At 49.4% G+C, this 22,768-nt stretch overlaps 1 protein-coding gene across 1 annotated transcript in view; it reads left to right on the top strand.

The window, feature by feature from the left end:
* PEPD (peptidase D) overlaps positions 1-22,768 on the top strand; it is a 183,662-nt gene that overhangs the window by 147,736 nt on the left and 13,158 nt on the right. Inside the window, exon 12 of the mRNA XM_066637314.1 lies at positions 17,384-17,532. Coding sequence (XP_066493411.1) covers positions 17,384-17,532 — 149 coding nt within the window. The remainder of the gene's footprint in view (positions 1-17,383; positions 17,533-22,768) is intronic.

The raw sequence follows: 22,768 nt of genomic DNA on the forward strand, positions 1-22,768 counted from the left end.
CCCCTGTGCACACATTTCTCACCAAGCCTAACATTAGGTCAGGCATTATGCTGTTCATTTATGTATTTTATTTAAGATTTGCACAACCTTTCCTATGCTCAAGGCGGTGCACAACATTAGAATAAAAATACAACAGATAAAAATGTAGGAATAAAACCACTAAGTTCTGTTTCAGGATTTTGCTCCCTGCCTCCTCATCCTTGTCAGGTCCATCCGTTTTCTCCTTGGAAGTTTATCAAGGTTCCTCAAAGAGTGTTTTAAGGAGAGTTGGGTCCCAATCCTATCCAACTTTGCAGTGCCTGTGCAGCCACAGTGCAATTTCAATGTAAACATCCCCTTACCTTGAGCAGGCCTCTGTGATAGTCTCTCTGTTGCATTGGTATGGCTGCATCGGTGCTGGAGAGTTGGATCAGATTGGACCCTTGGTAAGTCCCAGGGGATAGTGGTGAGGGCACGCAGTGCAGCCACACAGCTGACACTAAGCAAGTCTAAGCCAGGTTAATCCTGGCTGGAAGGGTGACTGTCTCAAAATCCTCTTTTTGGAGACAAAAATCCTGCAGGGAGACAGGTGGGACAGAATCTAGTAAGGTCAGTAAAGGCAGACCAACTTTCCTGAAGGACATACTTTTCCATCACTACCGGTCTTCCCCGGGGAATATGTAGGAACTGAGCATACCCTCCATTCCCAGTGAGGCCCAGGAGCCTTGAACACTGATGCTGTGGGACCTGGGTGTGTGCTCAAGAACAGCATTTCTCAACCAGTGGTACTCGTACCACCAGTGGTACTTGAGGTGGTGTCCAGTAGTATGTGCAGGACCCCCAGGCCTCCACCACCTGGCAGTGGGACCAGCAACGCAATGTAGCAAATAGCAGTAGGAGGCTTAGTTTGGTGGGCAGAGCTCCAGCATGTGCTTTTTGCATGCTCGAAAAAGCCCACCTGCCCGCCCTGAGCATCTTACTGGTATTTGTTGCATCACGCCTGGTCTCCCAATCTGGAAGTAACAGGCAGTGACATCATTGCCGGTTACTTCCGGTGGAACTTCCAATAGGTGGACCATGAGAAGCGGTACAGTGGGGGATAATGGTTGAGAAACGCTGCCCTGGAACACACCCCAGACTCTTCTTGGAGACTCTTCTTGGGTCAGTATGGAAAGAGAATGCTTGAAACAGCCGTCCCAAGTGGTCCTGTCTCTTCCCTCTCCTGCGGGTTCGCTTACAACATCCTCCCCACGTGGGTGCTGGAAGGGTCTCTGTGTGATTGGGAGAGAGGCCGCTCTGGCTCAGCACCAGCTGGCAGAGTCGGGCCGCCTCTGTTAGTTCCACAGCCTGTGCTTGTTTAGCTTATTTGCTCAGCGGCGGATCCCGGAGAATAATTGAGTCGGCGGCATTTCATTTGTGACACTGTGTTGTTTAGTGCCGCCTGAATGTGGTTGATTACTTCTTTGATTTTCCATGGGGGTTTTTTTGCCTCTGAAACGGATCAGTGGGGTTCCGTCTACCGCTCAAGGCAGAGCAAATAATGTGGCCAACCTCAGGGGTAAAGGCTGCGTCTGCACAATGGCATTGAAAATCCAGGTTGGGGCAAAATGCAACACAGCGACCCTGAAGCTGGGACTGCCCAAAGAGGAAGTGGGCCGGCTTTATGTGGGTGCCCGTTTTTGCCTTTCGGTTGTGCTTTATTCCTTTGTTGCTTTTGCTAAAGAGAAAATCCAGCATTGCACGAGCTAGCAGAGTTTGGTAGCTTTTCTAGCCCCCGGCTAGAAAATCTTTTTTTCTTCCGTTTTAAAAACATTTGCATAGTCTTGCTTTTTGGAATTTTAATAACTGTTTTAGGGTGCAATGCGAAGCGTGCACCTTGGTAAACTTGACTCATGTTTTCTCACAGTTGTGTCTCTTCTAAGGTTAGATGGAATCCCAGTATACGGCTCCTTTCTGTTGATCTGAAGGGTGGGTGAAATCCTTCCACTTCTCTGTTTTGCTTGAGAGTTGCACAATGAGGCTCTGTTCCTATGAAGGAATGCAAGTGGTCACTTTGTGGGTGTTTCAGCATGGGGAAAAAAAGAGTGTTGTTTAATCCTGCCTCATCAGCTGCTGATAACTGGACCAAGAGGCACCTTTTCAGCGATGGCTATCTTAGATTTAGCAACAGAGAGCAAATCTCCCCCTTCATTCCAACAGAGCATCATATTCAATGGCTGGTTGCTGGTGTCACTTTGGGATCTCTTTAGGGCAGGGTAACCAGATGTCTTCTTTTCTAGGACATGTCCTCCTTTTTAACCTCATGTCCTGGAAAATAAGTTAAATGTCCTCCTTTTCCCTGTGAGTTGGCCCCTGCAGGCAACACATAGCTTTCTTGTAAATATATTTAATAAATTATATGCAATATATTTTTAAATTTAAAAATATATGGGCTATGTCAGAATGCCAGATGCAAGGGAGGGCACCAGGATGCAGGTCTCTTGTTGTCTTGTGTGCTCCCTGGGGCATTTGGTGGGCCACTGTGAGATACAGGAAGCTGGACTATGGCCTGATCCAGTGGGGCTGTTCTTATGTTCTTAAGTAATTTAGGACCCAATCCTATCCAACTTTCCAGCTCTGGTGCAGCTGCAATGCAGCCCCAACATAAGGAAAAAAAATGTTACCTGACTCTGAGGAGGCCTCTGTGACTGTCTCCCCACCAAAGGATGCAGCATACAGCCCATCAGCACCGGCACTGGAAAATTGGATAGGATTGGGCCCATAGAGTTTAAATTAACCATATAAATAAATATACGAGTGTTCTTAGCTTTTATTTCATCATGTCCTCCATTTTTCTTGTCTGTTCTACATTTTGGGGTGCCTTGTCTTCTTTTGCAGTTATGACATCTGGTCACCCTGCTTTTGGGTCTTCTTTAAAGGTGGCTAGCCCTCTGGTTCAGGGAGCTGTCTTCTCACTCAGTTTACTTTGTAAAATTTGTTGCTGTCGTTGAACAGCAGTATATAAATTTTCATCATAAACATTTGCTCACCAGCAAAGGTTATAGCAAAACAAAACAAAAATCACCATCAAGTGTCACTTAACACATAATAAAAGAATAGGGCTGTACCCCGAGGAGCTTACAGTTGTGATAGACGTAAGGAAACAACAGAAGAAAGGGAGGGAAGTGGAGGGGAGAATAAGGAAGGGAAACATTTAAGGTTCTCCCAGGTACATGTACTTATTCAGCTCAGTTGCAGTTGGGAGAGAGGACTAAGGCCTTGTGTCAAAGGCTTCATGGAAAAGATGCATTTTAAGGTGTAAGAAATGCATTATGCATGCAGGTATTCTGAGAGGGGCCAGGAAAGAAAGGGTGGAGGTGTTTGAGGGAGCATGAGACCATCTTCTAGAGCAGGGGTGCCCAAACCCCAGCCCTGGGGCCACTTGCGGCTCTCAAGGCCTCTCAATGCGGCCCTCAGGGAGCCCCAAGTCTCTAATGAGCCTCTGGCCCTCTGGAGGTTTGTTGGAGCACACACTGGCCCGACGCAACTGCTGTCAGCGTGAGGGCGACTATTTGACCTCTCGCGTGAGCTGTGGGATGAGGGCTCCCTCCACTGCTTGCTGTTTCACATCTGTGATGCAGTAGCGGCAGCAAAGGAAAGGCCAGCCTTGCTTTGTGCAAGGCTTTTTATAGGCCTTGAGCTATTGTAAGACCTTCATTCATTCATATAAGTTCATCTTTAATATATTCATTTATATAAACTTATTCAAATTTATTCAAATTTTAAATGTAAATTAATTCCTTTTTTCCCCAGTGTCAGAGAGATAATGCGGCCCTCCTGCCAAAAACTTTGGACACCCCTTTTCTAGAGCCTGAGGAGTAAATGCCGCTTGCAAGAGTATATCAAGCTTTGACTTGCCTTCCCCAATGGGTTTGTGGCCCCCTTTCTTCACCGTGTGATCCCTACGGTCCCTGGCAGCTGGCTCTGCCATTCCCGGTCAAGCGTTTAGTAAACTGGGCAGGAGGCAAAGTCTCCAAGCTGAGGTCTGCGTGGGTCACTTCCAGGTGCTTGGCAACCTGAAGTTCAGCAGTGATGTGATGACAGAAAGAGGTTGACCCTAATCTCAAGACTCTGGCTCACCTCACAAGTTAGCCTGTCACATTCACTGAATGCATGAAGGAGGGGAGAGAGGCAGTGTGTGGTCTAGCCATGCACATCCCAACCCACTGGGCAACTTTGCTTTAGGAGCATGTCTGCAGAGGGCCATGCTGGACACAGAGGTGTGTCTGTCTCAGTGGCTGGGAACTGTCCCTGAAGAAGCTTCTCAGTCATGCAGAGTAGCTCTCCCTGCTCTCAGCATTGCCCTCTATCAATGACTCTGCATGTGGGCATGCCTAGGAGTGTGGCCAGTGGATGCGTCAATATGCGGGTATGGCTAGCTGTCATTACATCTCTCCCACCCCCCGCAGCTCATTCAGTAAATGTGGGAGGTCTTCTCCATTTCTGCAAGCTGGGTAATGTGGGCCCATCTTTCAGGCCTCATCCTATGTGGCACAAATTTATTTAGTACCTGTAAAACTCTGAAAATAGGACCTGAAAACAGCGCTGTATTTCAATATACTGTGCTATCATTTTTTTTTTTTGTCCAGGTGGGGGCAGTGTTGCATCAAACAGTGGGAGCTGAGCAGTCCTGGTCTCAGATTTGGTTTCTGCCTCGCCTGATATTGAAAGATTTTATAAGAAGCATAAATTAGGTATTAATTTTGGGAAAGCCACATTTTTAAAAACCTCTCCTGTTTCTTCATGGCCACACTGGGTCCTTGCAGTCCTAAGCTGTGCATTTTCCTGATGAGTATTGAAAGTCTGTTGCACTTTGAAAACTTTGCTTTATCCCTAAGCAAGGCACCTGCTCTCCCCCCCCCATTTATCCAGTTTGTCACAAATCGTCTTGAGCAGTGAGTGAGACAAACTGCAGGCTAAAGATGGAAAAGGAACCCCCACACCTGCCGGCCAGCCTTCTCCACCAGCCCCTAAACACCCTAAACACCTTCTTTTCCTTCCCTGGCAACTGGGAGCACGTGGATGGAGGAGAGGACCAGGGGGGACAAACTGCCCTCCCCTCCTTTTACTTCTATGCTGCTGTTCCTGCCGCTTGCTAGGTATTGGGAGCTGGTGGGACAAAGAAGGGAGGCCACTAATTCTTCTCTAGCTCAGTTGTTGAGATGGAGTGTTTATAAGGTCCCAAAGTTCTTCTCCACACCTGGCTTAGGAGAACTTTGATAGCTAGTCTGCATGGCAGTGCTGGGTCTTTGCTTGCCTTGAGCATCTAGCCATTTGTAGACCAGCGTTGAGCCTGGATCCAGATATTCTTTACAGGGGCAGAGCCTGAAAGGTTCGTGTTCAGCCCCTCCATCGTCTTCAGTGGAAGAGTCGTCCTGCTTAAGTCTGGGCTTAAGCCCAGACAGTGAGTCAATTAATATTACAGGGGCTACTGAGCTGCGTGCCTTTTCCCTAAGAGCTCGTTGTGATTCACTGCCAGGGATGAAAACTTTATGACTAAAGACTCGGTTTGAGTCACAAAAACACACATATTTCATGACTCGTGTTAACTCGAGTCACAGATGTCACTGACTTATACCCGACTCCAGGCCAGTGAGTCAAAAAAGAGAAATGACTCGAATAGACTTGAGTCCTGACTCATAAGAACAGCCCCATTGGATCAGGCCGTAGGCCCATCTAGTCCAGCTTCCAGTATCTCACAGCATCCCACCATCTCACAGTGGCCCACAATCTGTGTGTGTGTGTGTGTGTGTGTGTGTGTGCTTGCTTTTTTTTTTTTTTACCGTGCCTGCCTTGCAGAGTGACTCATAATGACTCAGACTTGAGTCAAAAATGACTCTACAGCAGCTGAGGTCGCAACAGCCACCCGTTACGTCATGAGTTGACTCAAGTCAGGGGTTGGAAACTCGTGACTCGGCGCAGTGACTCCAGCACATCTCTATTAACTGCCAATTAAGCGCCTGGAGTTTTAGACATGCCTGAGCAAAGAACTGAACACAAATGTACACTTCCAAGGAAGGGAAAATCCTTAAATCAAATGAATGAAAGTTTCCTAACATTTTTATTTTTCACATTTTTTTTTTACTGCCCTTCCTCCAAGGAGCTCAGGATGGTGCACATGGTCCTCTCCTGTTGTCCTCACAACAACTCTGTGAGTTAAATTAGACTGGGATATAGTCACTGGCCCCAAGTAACCCAGGAAGCTTTGTGTCTGAGCATGGGTTTGACCCCCAATCTTCCATGTGTTTATCCAACACAAGAACCATGGCACTGTCCTGGTTCTGTGCATGTGCGCGCGCAAGTGCATATGCTTATGTAAGATATAACAGCCATCCAAAGACCAAACAAGTGGCTGACAAGTCTCCTCCGGGGGGGGGGGGGAAGAGTTCCTGAACACATGATTGCATCGCCAAAAGGCCCTGAGTGCCCGACAAACTAATTTCAGGTAAAAATGGGCTAACAAGTTCTCAGGTGCTGATCAAAAGGGCCAGGGAGGTCCACGTGGGATCACTTAGTCTCTAGGTTAACATGGCCTCCGACACAGTAGGGCAATTTGCAGCTTGAGCTATTGCAGCGGATGGAGTGATCTAGAACAGGACAGGACACAGATGTTTATTTTATAATGATAGATGAGCTGCTGATAATTCTGCTCCCAGAATCCCCCTCCATGCTTCTTTGGCATGTCTAGACATAGTTCATTTGGGAAGTTTGGGGATCTTTTTCTGGGCTGGCCTGTTGTGATGAGGTGGACTGATGGATTGGTGAGGGGCACTCCTATTCTTCTGTGCTTGCTGTTTTTGGAAGAAGTGCAGGGGAGAGGAGAATGGTGGGCTAGAGCCTCTCTACCATCCCAGCCTTTTGGAGGCTTGTACCACCCTTTTCAAAGACCAGCACTGCTCTAGACAGCAGCCGTGCGCACGAGTGGGTGATTTGCCCCACAGTATGACTGCACTCCGCAACCTCCTTCCCCAAACTGGCCAGGCTGCTGCACAGTCACAGCTTGTTCTCTGGTGCATCCAGCCCCTTCTGCTTCCATCAGAGGGCATTAGGCACCTTTGAGCCAAATGTCTTAGTTCACCCTTTCTAGAGACATACTGAGAAGTGGGCAAAGCGTTAGCAATCTGGCCTGCGTCATTGAGCTGACCACAGGGTTATCCAGTTCACACCTTGGGGGGATGCAAATTAGAGTTTTGGAAAAGTCTGATGAGACTGCCTGGCCCCTGTCTAATTGGCATTGCCCCCTTGCTCCTGGCAGAGTGTGATGCCAAGAGGCGCTGCCTCACAGCTGCCATTCTGTTTAGGCAGGCAGCCGGGCCATCTCCTAGGACAGCCGTGTTTTTTTTGATGGGAACAATGGTATTTTTGACACAACGATTCATTAAGCATTCGTTGCTAATTTTCTGCTTTGATTTGCAATTACTATTGCTGTTATTACAGTATAAATTGGCGTTCATTCATACTGAAGCATTAATAAATGTTGGTAGTTTAAAAGGTCTCGGTTTCTTCCCCTTTTGTCACAAGTAATAGCAAGCAAGCTTGAAGCCTGAGGTTGACTAGCATTTGGCACCTGTTTCTACAAATTCCCTGTATCCATATAAAGTAATGCAGACATGATTTCCAAGCATTTGTAAGGGTGATTGATGACTTCGGTGCAATCGGCAAACCTGTTCCAAGGTGAAGCTCCGAGGAGGGTTTCTGGTTCAGGTCAACACTGCCACCTTGTGGTGAAAGTTGAAATACCAACTCTTCAATATGAATTTGGTCCTGGCCCCTGTTACATTGGCATGCCCTGTTCCTCCTCAGTTTGAAGACTCAAATAGCAAAGCCACCACAACAGGAGGTGGCAGCAGTGGCCGCTACATACCTGTGACCGCGCTGGTGCTGCTGCTGCTTCTCCTGCCAATGCCACCATCGGGTGGACCTCCTGTGACACCCTTTTCTGGCCTGGCACCCAGGGCAGCCCACCCTCCAAGTGCTGCACCACTGCTGCTGAATGAGGCCAGTCCAGCATTCTGATTCCCACCAAGTCCCACCAGCTGCCTTTGGGAAGCCCCCCAAGCAGAAGAGGGGCTGCTTCGGACCCCCTCTTGCTTCCCTTTAGGAGGATACATGAAGAATAGGTTCTCTATAGCTATTTGCCATTACATCTAGGAGTAGAATCTAATTTTTCATAGAATCATAGAGTTGGAAGGCATCCACAAGGTCATCTGGTCCAACCCCTGCCTGTAGCAGGAAGTCGTCCTCGAGCGCCTCCAGCAGTCGCGTGTCGGCCTCTGCTTAAAGATCCCCAGTGAGGGAGAATCCACCACCTCATTTCAAATGCAGCATTTCTCCAGTTATCGGTAAATGGGTCCAAAGAGCAGTTGGCCATCTCCATCGTGCTCTCCTTGTGCTGGCCTTTCTCTTAATTAACCTTTTGATTGCTGAATTTGCAAACACCTTCAAAATGGCCAAAGGCCCTATCCTAGTATGAAAGCGTCTCCCCCATGAGATGTTTCATTAAGCACTAAACACCAAATGCAACAGAAGGCGGTGGAGTGACTCCAGCAGTTATGGTTCATGGGGTTGCCAGAGCTTGCTCACAGATACAATGAGGAGATACTTTCACAGATACTTTCCTTTCCTCCAGCAGACAAGTAACTTCCAATCCGATCATGTTGCTTTTACGTTTCCCATTTGGAAGTGTATAGTGCTGACATCTTCTCTGTAATCCATCACAGGCTAAATTTTTGACACCATTCAGCCAAAGCTGGAATTGTATTTGATTTCAGTGAGCAGTTTAACATCTGAACTGCTGTGATCTTTCTGGAGGAAAAACCCATTACGGGTTACAAGCCATGATGTGTATGTGCAACCTCCTGATTTGAGAAATGGGCTATGTCAGAATGCCAGATGCAAGGGAGGGCACCGGGATGAGGTCTCTTGTTATCTGGTGAGCTCCCTGGGGCATTTGGTGGGCCGCTGTGAGATACAGGAAGCTGGACTAGATGGGCCTGTGGCCTGATCCAGTGGGGCTGTTCTTATGTTCTTATGTTATGTTCTTATGATCCACCTTTTAGATTCAGATTTCACGTTTTCCCTGGTTTCCTGCAAAAAGGGTTGTTCTTGGTATTTCAGACGTTTTCTTCCAAAATCTTTCAACCTGTCTGCTGCACTTCCACCCTGTTGTGTTACTGGGAAGCAGCGAAGTACTTCTCGTGTTGAAAGTGCTCCATGATTTAAGATCGTGGTTTATTGTCATTTGTGCAGGGCTGTTACCAAGCCCTGTCAAGTAACGCCAGGTTGTTTCCTGAATGTTGAAACTGCCACTATATCATGTTTTTAAAGAATATTTCAGCAAATTGGCCATCTTTGTAAGTGTCTAGCCAGTGGCATAGCTATAGGGGGCAGCACGGTAGGTACTGCAGGTGCTGCAACATGCTGTGTAATCGCCCCCCCCCCCACTCACCATCGGAGCCTTTCCAGGTAGTGACAACAGTGTGCAGTCATGCTTGTGCATTGCCATCACTTCGCAGAATGGCTCTGATGGCAAGTGGAGGGGCTGCTCACACAGCGCATTGCAGAAGCTGCAGTATTTACCACGTGCCCCCCCGTAACTATGCCACTGTGTCTAGCTCCATACTTCCTGTTCTGCTCTGTTCTCTTCCTTTGTGGATCCAGGAAGCGTGGAAGGAAGAGGAGTGGTGGAGGCTGTGGCTGGTATGTGACCAGTTCAGGGGCTGTAGCTCAGTGTGTCATAGAATCACAGGGAAGAGACTTACAAGTTCATCTAGTCCAGGGGTCTCCAAACTTTTTGGCCAGAGGGCCACATGAAATATCTGGCGCAGTGCTGAGGGCCGGAAAAAAATTTAAATATAAAATTTAAATAAATAAATTAGAGATGGAACTTGAATGAATGAATAAATGAATGAGTGGGCTCATTCACTCAGCCTCTCTGGCCCTCAGAACACCCTTCAGATGAAATCAGAGCACAGCTCTGGTCTTGTTCAGTTGGGTGGGCCAGAGGCTTTCAGGGGACAAGAGGCTGGCTGCGGGCTGGATAGAGGCTCGCTGTGGGCTGCATCTGGCCCCCAGGCCGGGGTTTGGAGACCCCTGATCTAGTCCAACCCCCTGCCTGTAACAGGTTTGATCTCCTGTTTTGCATGCAGAAGGTCGCAGGTCCAGCCCCCAGCAGCATCTCTGGGTATCCATCCCTGCAGAGCTGCTGCCAGTCAGTGTAGGTAACACAGTGTCTTACAGAGCAGTGCTCTGACTCTGCAGAAAGTGGAAGCATCCCAGAAGGAGGAAGCCACAATATTTGGCCTGCCACCTCAAGCAGTGATAAGTCTTGGGCCTGGTTAATTCCAGGCTAGGTAGACCTAGTGGTCTTGCTGGGTCTGCAGCAGCCTCACAAATTCTACTTTGCCTGACCTTCTCTGCTAGTAGTGCTGCTTCTTGGTGCTTCATCTCCTTGTCCTGTTGTTAATAATTAACTGTTGGTGGCCTTGGAGCGCAGCAAGAGTGCAGGGAGAGAACGGAGGCCTGCAAGACCTGATTCTGCACGACCCAGCACCAGACAGCAGTACCGTCTCCACCCTGCATCTTTTCAAAGACCTTGGTGCAGTCAGGCCACAGGCAGACGGAAGGGTTTGTGTTCTGTCCAGAGCTCGAGTGGCCGTGCTTGCAGCATGTGCATTCATCCCACTTCAAGCCCTGGTTGGGCAGATCGTGTTTCAAGAGATACAAAGCCTGTTTGACCCAGATCTGAAAGGGAACAGAAAAAGGGGACACACACACACACACTTGTGCACGCCATAGGAAGCGAAGCCTCTTCTCAAACCACTTTGAGTCTTTTGGGGAGGCGGGGAAAGACAGCTGTGAGTGTCCAAGAGGTGACCCTCATGCTTGCTGCTGACTCATCAAGTACATCTAGAAGCAAAGTCAGCTGGGAGGTTGTTTCTCATGAATCTTGTTTCTCTAGTTTCCTCCCCCATTGCCCTCACACGCACACCATTGTAGGTTTTATCACTTAAGGTCCAGGAGCATCAGTTCCCCTTTCAGGACAGAGGGTTTGGTTTTTGACAGTTTCACTCCAATGGGAGCAAACTGACTTGTGAAAAGTCCTTTGCCTGGGCCCAGATGCATTTTTATGGAGTTCTGCAACAAATAGAAGGTGGATTTGTCATTGCAGGAGTGGAGAGGTTGGAAAGCAATACGAGACATTTGGGGAGGGGGGGCTGGTCCATATATACATGGTGGAACAAAGTGGTAGGTGGCCTACAGACTAGTGGTGGGAGAAATACCATTTTCAAATGCTCCCTGTGTAACAAATGCCATGCAAGTTAACATAACGAAACAAAAGCTTCAGGGCACCATCCCTGAAGATTTAGCTTTCTGCTTACAAGGAGCTGTGCTAGTGCTGTTTGTTTCTGGTAGGAAAGCAATCACAAGTGTAATTTTCCTGCCTGCACTCTTAAAGTGGTATAGCACGTTCTCTTACTACCAGCCACCTGCACGTGAAGATGAAGCCAGAAATGGAGAAAAAAGATATCTGCTTGCATGTGGGCCTGAAGAGAAGGCTGGAAAATAGTTCAGGGTGGAAAATCAAAGTTCAAGACTTCATGTGCCTTGTCTTGGCATTGCAGCAACAATTATCCTCATTTTGCAGATGGGATGACTGAGGCTGTGAGGGAATGGCTTGCCTTAAGGCCACTGTGAATTCATGGCAGGAGTGAGCTTTTAACCAGGAATGTTCTGTTTCTCAGTGCAGTCTCTAAGCTACACCAGCTCTGGGAGCTGGAAGAGTGAGGTTGAAGGAGATGAGGGACCTGGAGACAACCCAAACTTGAAACCCTGGAGAGCTTCTGCCAGTCAGTGTTGACAATACTGGACCTGATGAACAAGAATCAGGCTCAGGAACAGCCTCCTATGTTCAGGGCAGTGTATCTCTGGCATCAAAGAGCTGGTTTAAAGTTGGAGGTGGCCCAAAAAGGGTGTGAGATTTTGTAATGATTTCATAATTAAGATGAATTAGTCGGTTTAAGCAAGACATAATAAAGCAGTTATGTTTTTCCAGCTGTGTGGACAACCAGATAGTGACAGATTGTCCTGATTAAATGGATAGAGTTAATCCTGCTGCTTCTTTTGTTTTAACTTTAAAACTTCCACACCACTCATATTTTGTCCTTGGAGATGCAAATTACCCTGCACTAACCCAGAGGAGCCCCTCCCCCCCCAAATGTCTCTGAATGAGTCCCTGCTCTGGGCTTCCATTTTCAGAGGCAAGGCCAGAGCAATGACATCAATGTGGACTTGGGCAGGTCACGTTTGAGGTTGAGTAACCATGCCTTGTCTCCTGGCAGCAAGTGTGATTTGAGTCCTCCAGTGACTCTTGTGGTAGACATGCCACAGAATTTATTTATTTATTTGTTTGTTTGTTTGTTTGTTTGTTTGTTTGTGTATGCACATACATATATATCCCGCCTTTCTATTCCACAAGGGCACTCAAGGCAGCTGTCTGTCTGTGGAAGTGTCTGCGGAATTATCTGTCGGCGGAAGTAGCAGATTGGAAAAGAAGGACATCCAGGATTGCACGCGCAGGGGTGCATGAGGCAGCCTCCTTTGTGGTTGGCTTAGGTTCATTGGCTTAGGTTTTATGAGTTGCTTTTGCACGGCACACAGTTTTGGAAATAGCTGTCTTAGAGAGTTGATGAGGAAGTTGGAGGAAGAGGAGCTAGAAGTGGTTTTATCCTAAAACGTTTTGGGAAAATCTCAGATGATTCTACCAGAGGAATTATGTGTGTAGCTAAAGCTACATTTCCAAAATGTCTGATAGCCACATTTCAATTTTATGCCAAAAAGTTTGTCTTTTACAGTTCTCTTCCCTCAAACACAAACATTGTGTTTCTACATGAGTCCCCTGGTTGAGCAGTCCAGAAGGAGCAGTGACTCATGCGGAGACACAGAGGTGACTTCTTGTAAGGGCAGAAGTGCCTGACATGGCTTTACAATGGAAACAGCTTGCTTGCTTTCATTCTAGAGGAGGTGAGCAGTGCAGAATCCTCTGCCCCTCAGTAGAAGCTGCCAGGGTTGAGGTGAGACAGAGCTGTGCCGAGCAGTGACTCCTGCAGACCTTCCTCGGAGGGCAGATAATTCTGTCGTGGCTTTGCATTGGAAGTGATCAAATCCTCCCACCCCAGTGCAGAGATGGAGTGAAAGATCAGAATAGTAATGCATGCAGAAGGAGTCCCCAGTACTTGAGGCTTGTGGGGGTCTTTTCAACTTCCATTCATTTTTCTTGTGGCTCATGCTCCTGGAGCACACCACTTTGGGAACTGCTGGGCTAGAGGTCTGACTGACTTTGTGGCACCTTCGTGCAGGGGAAGAGTTGAAAATCAGTGGGGCAAAACGTGGTTGGAGGGACATGCAAACCTGAGAAGCAATCATGTGCATCCCGCGCTTGTGAGGCTGACGGAGCTGTGCCTGTGTTGTTGTCCTCCTATAGACAGAGTGGCCTCTTCTAACCTGCCGCTGCTTTGCTGTCAGAAAAGCTGTGAGCTCCTGGGTGTGTGTGTGTGTGTGTGATTCTTGGCAGGAAAGCAGAGTTAGGCTTGGTGTTCGGGCCACTTGATCCTGGGCCAAAGAAAACTTAAGCGACGTTTCTAAGAACAAAATGCTCTGCGAAGAGCTGGCTCTCTTGCGGCCACAGTGGGAGGTGCTGACCTTTTGCATACATCTGCCTGGGCATGACGCAATTTACAGTAAGAATCAATAATGGAAGGCTGACTCTTGCCCCACTCCTTTGCGCTGCTGCTTGTTTGATCAGTGTACTTGGAGCCAAATGTTCCAGCCCAGCACTGTCACTCGTGGGCGGATGGCCCAAGCAGAACGTCAGAGGAATCGGCCAGGCTGGCCTTCCCAGTGCGGCCCCTTGAAGTTCCTACGAGTGAGCAGTAGCGTAGCTACAGGGGTGGCTTGCTCTGCACCGTGCAGGCTGCCCCTCCCACTCACCATCAGGACCATTCTGGGCAGCCTAACCAGTCAGTGTGGGTAGATCGATGGAGAGAGACGGATCGATGGCTGGACTAGGTAGGCAGCAATGACTCATGCTAGGGGGCGTCTCTGTGTTTTGCCCCTCCCCTAGATGCTTCCCCTGCTGCATAGCAGGTGCCTTTTGGACTTTGCCTCACTCTACCTAGGAGCTGCAATGGAGCTGCACTCTGAGTGGAAGGGTTGGACCAGACCAAAAAGGGGCGACCAGCCTTTTCTCAGGAGCCCCCCCCCCAAGATGTGTAGTTGTTCCAGGCAGGCAGCTATGTGTCCTGAACACCGATTCTTAGGAAGCATTGGGGATCTGCGCATGGATCATGTGTGGCTTCAGTGGCACCTCAAAAGGTCTGTTGGCCTCAAGCAATTGCTCTGGGTTCCTACTGTTTCAAGCCAGCGCCACTTGGCTTGAGTCTAACCCGCACCTCGTTTTATGTATGCATTTGATGGATTCATACATGACTTTGGAAGGAAAGAGTGCTTGAGGCGGTTAACAAAGACAGTGAGGCAGCTCCCTGTCCACCAGGGCAGACACAAATCTAAGAGATGCCAGGAAACAAAGGGAACGCAAGAGGGAGTCCCACACTCTTAGCTAAAGGGTTAATGTGGAGGAAAAGGGGGTGGTCCTTGTGGCACCCCTCCAGGGTGGACTTTGCTGATGTTGGCCTGCTGCTCAGGGCCTGGGGAGAAAAATCTCGCCCTCCCCCTTCCCCCAGAAATGGTCCCTAGAGCCAGTGACTTGGGTGTTCTCAAGCTTCAGCAGGAGCAACCTGAGTTGGAGCCAGTGGTGTCACTATGGTTTGCGTCACCCAGTGCGGGAGGCCAGCAGGTCACTCCCAGGGTGGAACCTCCTCCCATGCAGTGAGCGCGGCAATGCCCCAGCCGGTGGGCATGATGATGCACCATTGCCCCGACCCCGCTGGTTTTTTTTTCTATAGTTTTTCATAGAATAGTGATATTTCAGTGCGGTTTGTTTCATTGCAATCCTCATGAAATTATGCATCAAATGATATGCAACATGATGGTATTATTAGGAAATACCAAGATTTTAAAATTTTTTGGCCAATAGCGGTGTCACCCCTCCCATGCATGTTACTTGGTGTGGCCTGATCTCCCTCTCCAAACTACGCCACTGGTTGGGGCAGACCCCCCACCCCTGCTAGTATGAACCCCCATCCCCTGCACATGTTGTTAAGAATATTTATATACCACTTTTCAACAAAAAAAAAGTTCACCAAGTGGTTTACAGAGGAACTCAAATAACTACATATTAGTGTGCATGGACACCCCCCCCCCACCACCACCGCCGCTGTTGGTCTCTCCCCCCACCTGCTCAGCTGCTTAAGGAAGTAGCTAGCAGGACAAGGAGAAGAAGGCAAGGCAGAATGTGGTAACAAAGAACCCCGTCTCGGTGCCTCGTGCTTTCAGCTCTGTTGCTGCCTCCTTCAGCTTGCTCCAACCAGCCCTGTTTCGGGCCCAGGCCAGCACGATGTAGTTTAGTGTGGATAAATGCAATTCTGCATGTGAAGTTGGCAACCTTCAGTCTCGAAAGACTATGGTATCATGCTCTGAATTCTGCATGTAGGTTTATTTAAAAAAAAAAATCAGAGGTACGAGTATGGGATGGGGGAGAGCTGGCTTGGCCACAAAAGGTACGAAAAGGAAATTGGTGTCTTCGTGGACCACAAGCTGAACATGAGACAGAAGTGCGATGCAGCTACAAAGCAGTCTGTGCAATGCTGGGCTGTTTATTGGAGGCATAGAATCCAGGCCACGAGAAGCAATTGCTCTACTCTGTTCTGCACTAGTCAGACTTTGCTTGCAATGCTGCCTCCAGTTTGGGAACCACAGTTTAAGGCGGGCATTGAGAAGTGGAAGCCGGTTCAAAGGCAGGCATCTGAGAGGGACCTGGGAAGCAAAGTCCTCAGAAGAATGATTAAAGGAGCATGGTACATTTAGTCTGGAGAAGACCAAGGGGAGAGATGAGAGCCATCTGCAAGTATCTGGAGGGCTGCCATGCAGAAGAAAGGGATGCACCCTGTGGTTCCTGAGGTCAGGGCTAGAAGCAATGGCTTGAACCAGCAGGGAAGTCAATTTAGGCTAGACAGAAGGAAGAATTTCCTCATTGCACGAGCTGTCCAGCACTGGAACAGTCTGCCCTGTGCATTCCCTTGTCGGGAGGTTTTCAAGCAGAGGGACCAGTCAGGGATACAGTAGCAGTTGTCTGCTGAGAAAGGGATCAAACTGGGTGACCTCCCAAGTTCCCTTCTAACTCTAACAATCAATGGTTCTGTTTTTACCCAGGTAGGGAGGACTTAGTCCTGAAGGGTTGATTTAACTGATTGAATGAATCATAAATCAATTAAACAGCAATTGAGGCTGTAAATAAATATCCGGAAAGCTGCCTCAGCTTTTCTCCTCCTTGCATTCCATCATGCTTTGGAATCTGAGATGGAAGGTTGTACATAGTGGGGAGAAAGGAAGCAGTCCTGTCCTAGCGAGGGCTGGCCCGTCACCTCAGGCAGCAGGTTGATGGAGGAAGCAACTGCACCCACCTGCCCCCCCCCACTACTACTACTTCCAATCCCTAGTTTGGAAAATGAAAAGGGGTGTGGGGGAGAAGATAGAACGTTGGAGAAGATGGAATGCTCTAAGCCACTAGTCTCCTGTCCTCCATACTTCCTCTTCTTTTTCCAATCTAGGGAGTGCAAGGAGCAGAAGCTGGCGCATCCCCAGGAGAAAGGGGGCAGCGTTCGGCATGCTGGCTTAGATTTCAAGAGGTCTTGGACCAGCCCAGTGGCCTAGAACAGTTCTGGGAGCACTGAATAGCGAATAACACATTTTAGAGAGTTGGTCTTCAGATACTATGTTGTTTGCGTCCCCTTCTTATCCAAAAACTAGCCAGTCTTGTCAAGCAGAGTGTGCGACAGGCGTTTTAATGACCTCTGAACCCAGAGAGGGATCCCTGGTCCTTTGAGAGCTGGTGTTAACGCAGCGACTGAGAGCCTGAGCTACCAAAATGTGAAAGCTCCTGCTCAAATTACAGCTCTGAATGGAACTCCTTGAACAGCCTTAGCAAAAGCCACATGCTCTCGGCTCTGCATTTATAATATGAAACCCCCTTCTCGGTGGTGGTTAGGACGGTGATAGGATCCCGTGGTGTGCCAGTGCACCCATGCTGCCGACCAGAAGCCACTTGGACAAAAAGCCCCTTTTGCAGAAGTCGGAGATCAGTTGTTCGGTGGGGCTGACCTTTGGCCGACCACCAAGTCCAGCCCCTCCGTGGTTGTGATTCTTTCCTGGCTGCCGGTCTTCACTGCTGTTCTCTCTTCTTTCACAGCTTATTTGACATGGGTGGGGAGTACTACTGCTATGGCTCGGACATCACCTGCACCTTTCCGGCCAATGGGAAGTTCACCCCGGATCAGAGGGCCATCTACGAAGCCGTCTTGAAGTCATCCCGGGCTGTGCTGAAGGCTGTCAAGCCAGGTACAGTTCAGTTGTACAGCTCAGTTGAGATCAGTTGTCTCAGCAACACACAACAGTTGCCCTGCTCGAGGCTGCTCTGTGGGGGAGGGCATGCACCCTGCACTGTCTGGGGCCACTCCTAGCACTTGCAAAACAAGAATGAGCTCTCCATGTTCCTCGCTGGTCCAAGATTGAGGGCTTAAGCTGCCACCTTTCTTTTTCTCCAAATCCAATGGTTTTCCAGTCACCATTCACTTCTCCTCCTCTCTCCTTAAAACCTCTGGCAGATTCCCTTGGCTTTGCTGAGGTTGGAATGGCAGCAATCCTACCTGGGCGCTTTTCCGAGTGCTCTTGGAATGTTTGGGCTTTCCAACTTGAGGGAATTTTGTTCGTGTCAATTTGTCTGCCAAGAAAAAAAGTTGCTTGTTGCAGAGGATTCTGGGAAATATTCCAGGTTACATGGAGCTCCAGCTATGCCTGTTGGGCCTCATAGCCACTCAGAAGCATGCCCAGTGCTTCCTTGCAGCTTCAGGTGTCTTCCAGGGAAGGCTTTCAACCAGTCCTCTCTTTGTGGAACCCTCAGTAAGGCTCTAAGGATCCCAGATCACTTTCTTCCTGGCTTTCTTGAAAGCCATTGTTTGTGTGAACTCGGCATTTCATACAACAACCCTGTGAGGTAGGATTATTGCCCATATTGTAGATCAGGGGTGTCCAAAGTTTTTGGCAGGAGGGCCGCATCATCTCTCTGACACTGTGTTGGGGGCCGGGGGAAAAAAAATTAACTTGCATTTAAAATTTGAATAAATTTACATAAGTTTACATAAATGAATATATTAAAGGTGATCTTATATGAATGAATGAAGGTCTTGCAATAGCTCAAGGCCTATAAAAGGCCTTGCACAAAGCAAGGCTGGCCTTTCCTTTACTGCCACTACTGCATCACAGACGTGAAACAACAAGCAGTGGAGGAAGCCCGCATCCCATAGCTCACGCGAGAGCTGTGAGAGGTCAAACAGTCGCCCTCATGATGAGAGCAGTTGCATCAGGCTAGTGCGGGTTCCAACAAATCTCCGGAGGGTCAGAGGCTCATTGGACACTGGGGGCTCCCTGAGGGTCACATTGAGAGACCTCGAGGGCCGCAAGTGGCCCCAGGGCCGGGGTTTGGGCACCCCTGTTGTAGATAGATGGCAGAGACCGAGAGAGATTTATTTGAGGCTGTCTGACTGAGAGTGGAATTGGACATTGCTAGAGACAGCTGGCTGCCACCAACTTTGGCAACTCCACATCATGAAACAAGTGCATTCTGTAATGTGTGCTCCAGGTTTCTCCTCTCTACCCCACGAGCAGCAACCAATAAACAGAGGTAAGGAAATTCAGTGTGCGGTGATGTTGCATCACAGAATTTGATTGACTACACAGTGCAGGCATGGAAGAAGAGGTACTGACGCAGGGCGGTTGCTTCAGATGCAAGCCCTGCCTCTCCAGCAGTGCCCAGCTTCTGCCTGGCATTTGTGGCAGGGGTAAGATTTAAGGCCAGTGTGCTCATGTTTCACAGCTCTAGCCCCTAAAGCTGGGGGGGGGGGGTGGCACAAGGCGGAGTGATACTCCATGCTTACTCTCTTCCTGCTATCCACCAAAGCAGGAGAATGGACATGCTTGTTCTCCCCTGCTTGTTTCCAGCTGGATAAGCCCAGAGCTTGGATGGGGTGTGGGAGAGAGGCTGTTGTGGCACCTCCACCTCTTCCATTCATATCCCCAATTTTAATGTCTCATTCATTCCTTTTGGATTGCAATGCCCGATTGCGTTGAAGCAGATTTTCCAGACTGAGACGCCGTCTTCCTGTGTTCCAATTAAAAGCTCTTTTGCCTAACAAATGGCTCTCGAGGAAAGGAATAAGTGAAGCCAAATTGGCAGCGGTTGGTTTATTTATAACCTTGTACAGTCCGCAAATCCCCACTGAGTCTAAATGGCATTTAGAGGCTTGCTGGGCAAAGAGGGCTCTTTTTCTGATTGATGGTGCTTGTTCCGATAAAATGTGAGCCACGAAAAGGACAACCTGAGATGCTGTTGGGTGTTCTCCAAGCCGGCCTTTTTCTGTGTCCGCCAAACTGCACTGTGATGTGGTTGTCTTTCCGCTCCTGTAAAATCCTGACTGGTATTCCAAGGATGGGTCTTAGACCAGGGCTCTTATGAAACTCCTGTTCATGCCTGAGAGATGGTGCAGGAGGCATTCCTGGGAGGTGTTGCCTTGTAGGTCCATCACCACCACCCACCACCCTCAGTGACATCAGGAATGTCCTGCCCGAGGCCTTAGCATAGCTAAGGGTGGGGCAGGGTACCTGGGCACATATTCCAGGCCTCCAGGTCATGTGGGGGTGCCACTTTTCCAGTGTTTCTCCAGTGTTAACCCTCCCCCCACACCTGGGAGGTGGTCTGAGGTGCAGGGAGGTCTTGTGTGGCCCCCTTCACCACCGACTACCTCCTGGACAGCTGGGGTTGCTAAACACCCCAGGAGGTGTCAACACCTGGGAAGTTGTTAAATTTGATCTAACGGGTCTGGGGGGTGTTAAAAATGTTTGTGCCCCGGGTGCCAGATGCCTCGGCTATGTGGCTGGGCACCCACCTTTCTTCCTAGCAGAGCCAGCTGGGAAGAGGCTGTATCTCTTGCATGCAGAAGGACTCAGGTCCCACCCCTGGCAGCATCTCTGGGCAGGGGTAGGAAAGACCAGTGTGTCGAAGCTGCTGCCAGTGTAGATAGCGCCGGCTAGGGTAGACTCTGGGGGTCAGGCTCAGGATGGCTGGGCAGACTAGGGTAGACTCCGGCTAGGGTAGACTCTGGGGGTCAGGCTCAGGATGGCTGGGTAGACTAGGGTAGACTCCGGCTAGGGTAGACTCTGGGGGTCAGGCTCAGGATGGCTGGGCAGACTAGGGTAGACTCCGGCTAGGGTAGACTCTGGGGGTCAGGCTCAGGATGGCTGGGCAGACTAGGGTAGACTCCAGCTAGGGTAGACTCTGGGGGTCAGGCTCAGGATGGCTGGGCAGACTAGGGTAGACTCCGGCTAGGGTAGACTCTGGGGGTCAGGCTCAGGATGGCTGGGCAGACTAGGGTAGACTCCGGCTAGGGTAGACTCCGGGGGTCAGGCTCAGGATGGCTGGGCAGACTAGGGTAGACTCTGGGGGTCAGGCTCAGGATGGCTGGGCAGACTAGGGTAGACTCCGGCTAGGGTAGACTCCGGGGGTCAGGCTCAGGATGGCTGGGCAGACTAGGGTAGACTCTGGGGGTCAGGCTCAGGCTTCATATGTTCACTTCTTTTCCAGCTCTGCTAGGGACTCTTCCGTCAATGGCTATCTTGCGCAAGCCATGTTGAAGTTAACCAGAGCAGGGCAAGAGAGCGACTGCAGCTCATGCAGGAGGAGCTCCTGGTAGATGTGCCCCCCAGGTCAGACCCCTTGGACTCCCAATCCGTTGCCCTTGGCAGCACCTAAACACCTCTCCAGGAGGCAACTGCCTCTCCTTGCGGCCTGTGGCTAGATGTCCATATGCCTTTCAGACCACTGGCATGGTGGCTGCCCCTAATTAATGTTGTTACTTAACGAATTTATACCCTGCCTTCCTCCCACATTTAGGAGCACTCACGCTAAGTGAGTAATTGCTGGTGATACCGCTGTAGGTTTGCTAACTGGTCGGTTGCCTTATTTGCCTGAGGTGATTGCAAACATTAACCCAGCTGAGCAGCTCTCTTCCCCCTTGCCTTGGTTCTCCCTTCCGCCTTCAGGTGCTCAGCGTCCTGCCCTCTGGCCTCCGGGTGTGCCGAGCAAGAGACAGCCAATGAAACTGTTAATGAGCTTCTGTCACTGGGCTCCAGTGAGAAGGTCAGTCATTGGTTCACTGACCTACATTACGTGGTATCTCGTTTGGCAGTGCATTGAGAAGGGAGCAGACGCCTGATCAGCAGATTTTCCCCAAGCACTGCTGTCCCGTGGGACGAGGGGCCAAAGTCCAAGGGTTCTGCAGGCTGGCTGTGCAAACCTGGCCCTGCAGTGCAAACCAGACAGCTTGGGGGGGGGGGGTGCTGGGGAAAAGGGTGAATTTCTCAAGTATCTGCCACAAAAAATTTAATCTATAAATAACACAGAAAGTCATGCATGCATAGAAAGAGTTTCAGACGAGGGACTGCAAGAAACCAGAGTCTGCAGGCTTGAATGCAAAATGAATGAGGGAAGTGGAGGAGCTGTGAGTGTGATGAGTTGCTTGCCTCTCATTTTTGACAGCATTGCTTTGCCTGCCTCCAGCTGCTTTGCAAAGCAGTGCTCTTGTCTTGGTGCCCTGCTTGTCAGCTCCCCTTGGCGCATCTGGTTGGAGGCTGTGGGAGACGGGGTGCTGAAGACTGGGCCCTCTGATATCCTCATGAGGACTTTGGATCTTGGGGGCCCTCGGTGAAGTCTCCCTAAATCTGGATTAGGCAGGGCATGCAAGCTGAGTGCTCTCTCTCTCTCTCTCTCTCTCTCTCTCTCTCTCTCTCTCTCTCTCTCTCTCTCTCTCTCTCTCTCTGCATCTAACTTCCTTGGGTGTTCCATAAACAGTGGTGTTGTCAGAGAGTCTAGCCCTTTTGTCAGTCTTGAGGCCTCGACCAGCGTCCGTGTCTCTCTTTTGAGCCTGCCCGGTTGCAAAACTGATTTCTTTGCAACTTCTTGGTTCATCAGCAGTGCAAACAACTTGAGTGCAGGACAGCAAAGCTGATTTCCTTGAGGTGGGGAGGAGGAAGAGAAGGAGTGTGTCTTCCAGAGGCCCACAATTATTTCTCTAATTAGAGTTGCATATTCCTGAGCTGTATGCAAAAATAATGAGATGTTTTCCTCCTGCGCTTATTTTAGGGCCATGTCTTTTTCATTTAGAGATCATTTTCATTTCATTTAGGTAAAAATAAAATGGAGAAGTTTGGCATCTCACAGAACATAATATATTAATATGTCTCTGAGCACCTTTAATGAGAAAGCCTCGCCTGTGATGGGAAGGGATTATGTGCGCAGCTTGGCTCCGAGTGGGCTCTTTGGTCTCACTCCAGCTGCAGTGTGATAGGATGATCTCCTGTGGAAAAAAAAGAAATGTTAATTAGATCCTCTTTGAGATTTTGCCCAGCAACTGGTCTCCAAAGGGTTGTGAAGAAGCTCACCCGGAGTTAGACTTTTCTGTGTGGCCTTCGCTGCCTCAGTCAGGCTGGTTGGTAGTGCTGCGGAGGTGACAGTGTGCCCAGT

This window comes from Tiliqua scincoides, chromosome 9, assembly GCF_035046505.1.
Source record: "Tiliqua scincoides isolate rTilSci1 chromosome 9, rTilSci1.hap2, whole genome shotgun sequence".
Classification (NCBI taxonomy): Eukaryota; Metazoa; Chordata; class Lepidosauria; order Squamata; family Scincidae; genus Tiliqua; species Tiliqua scincoides.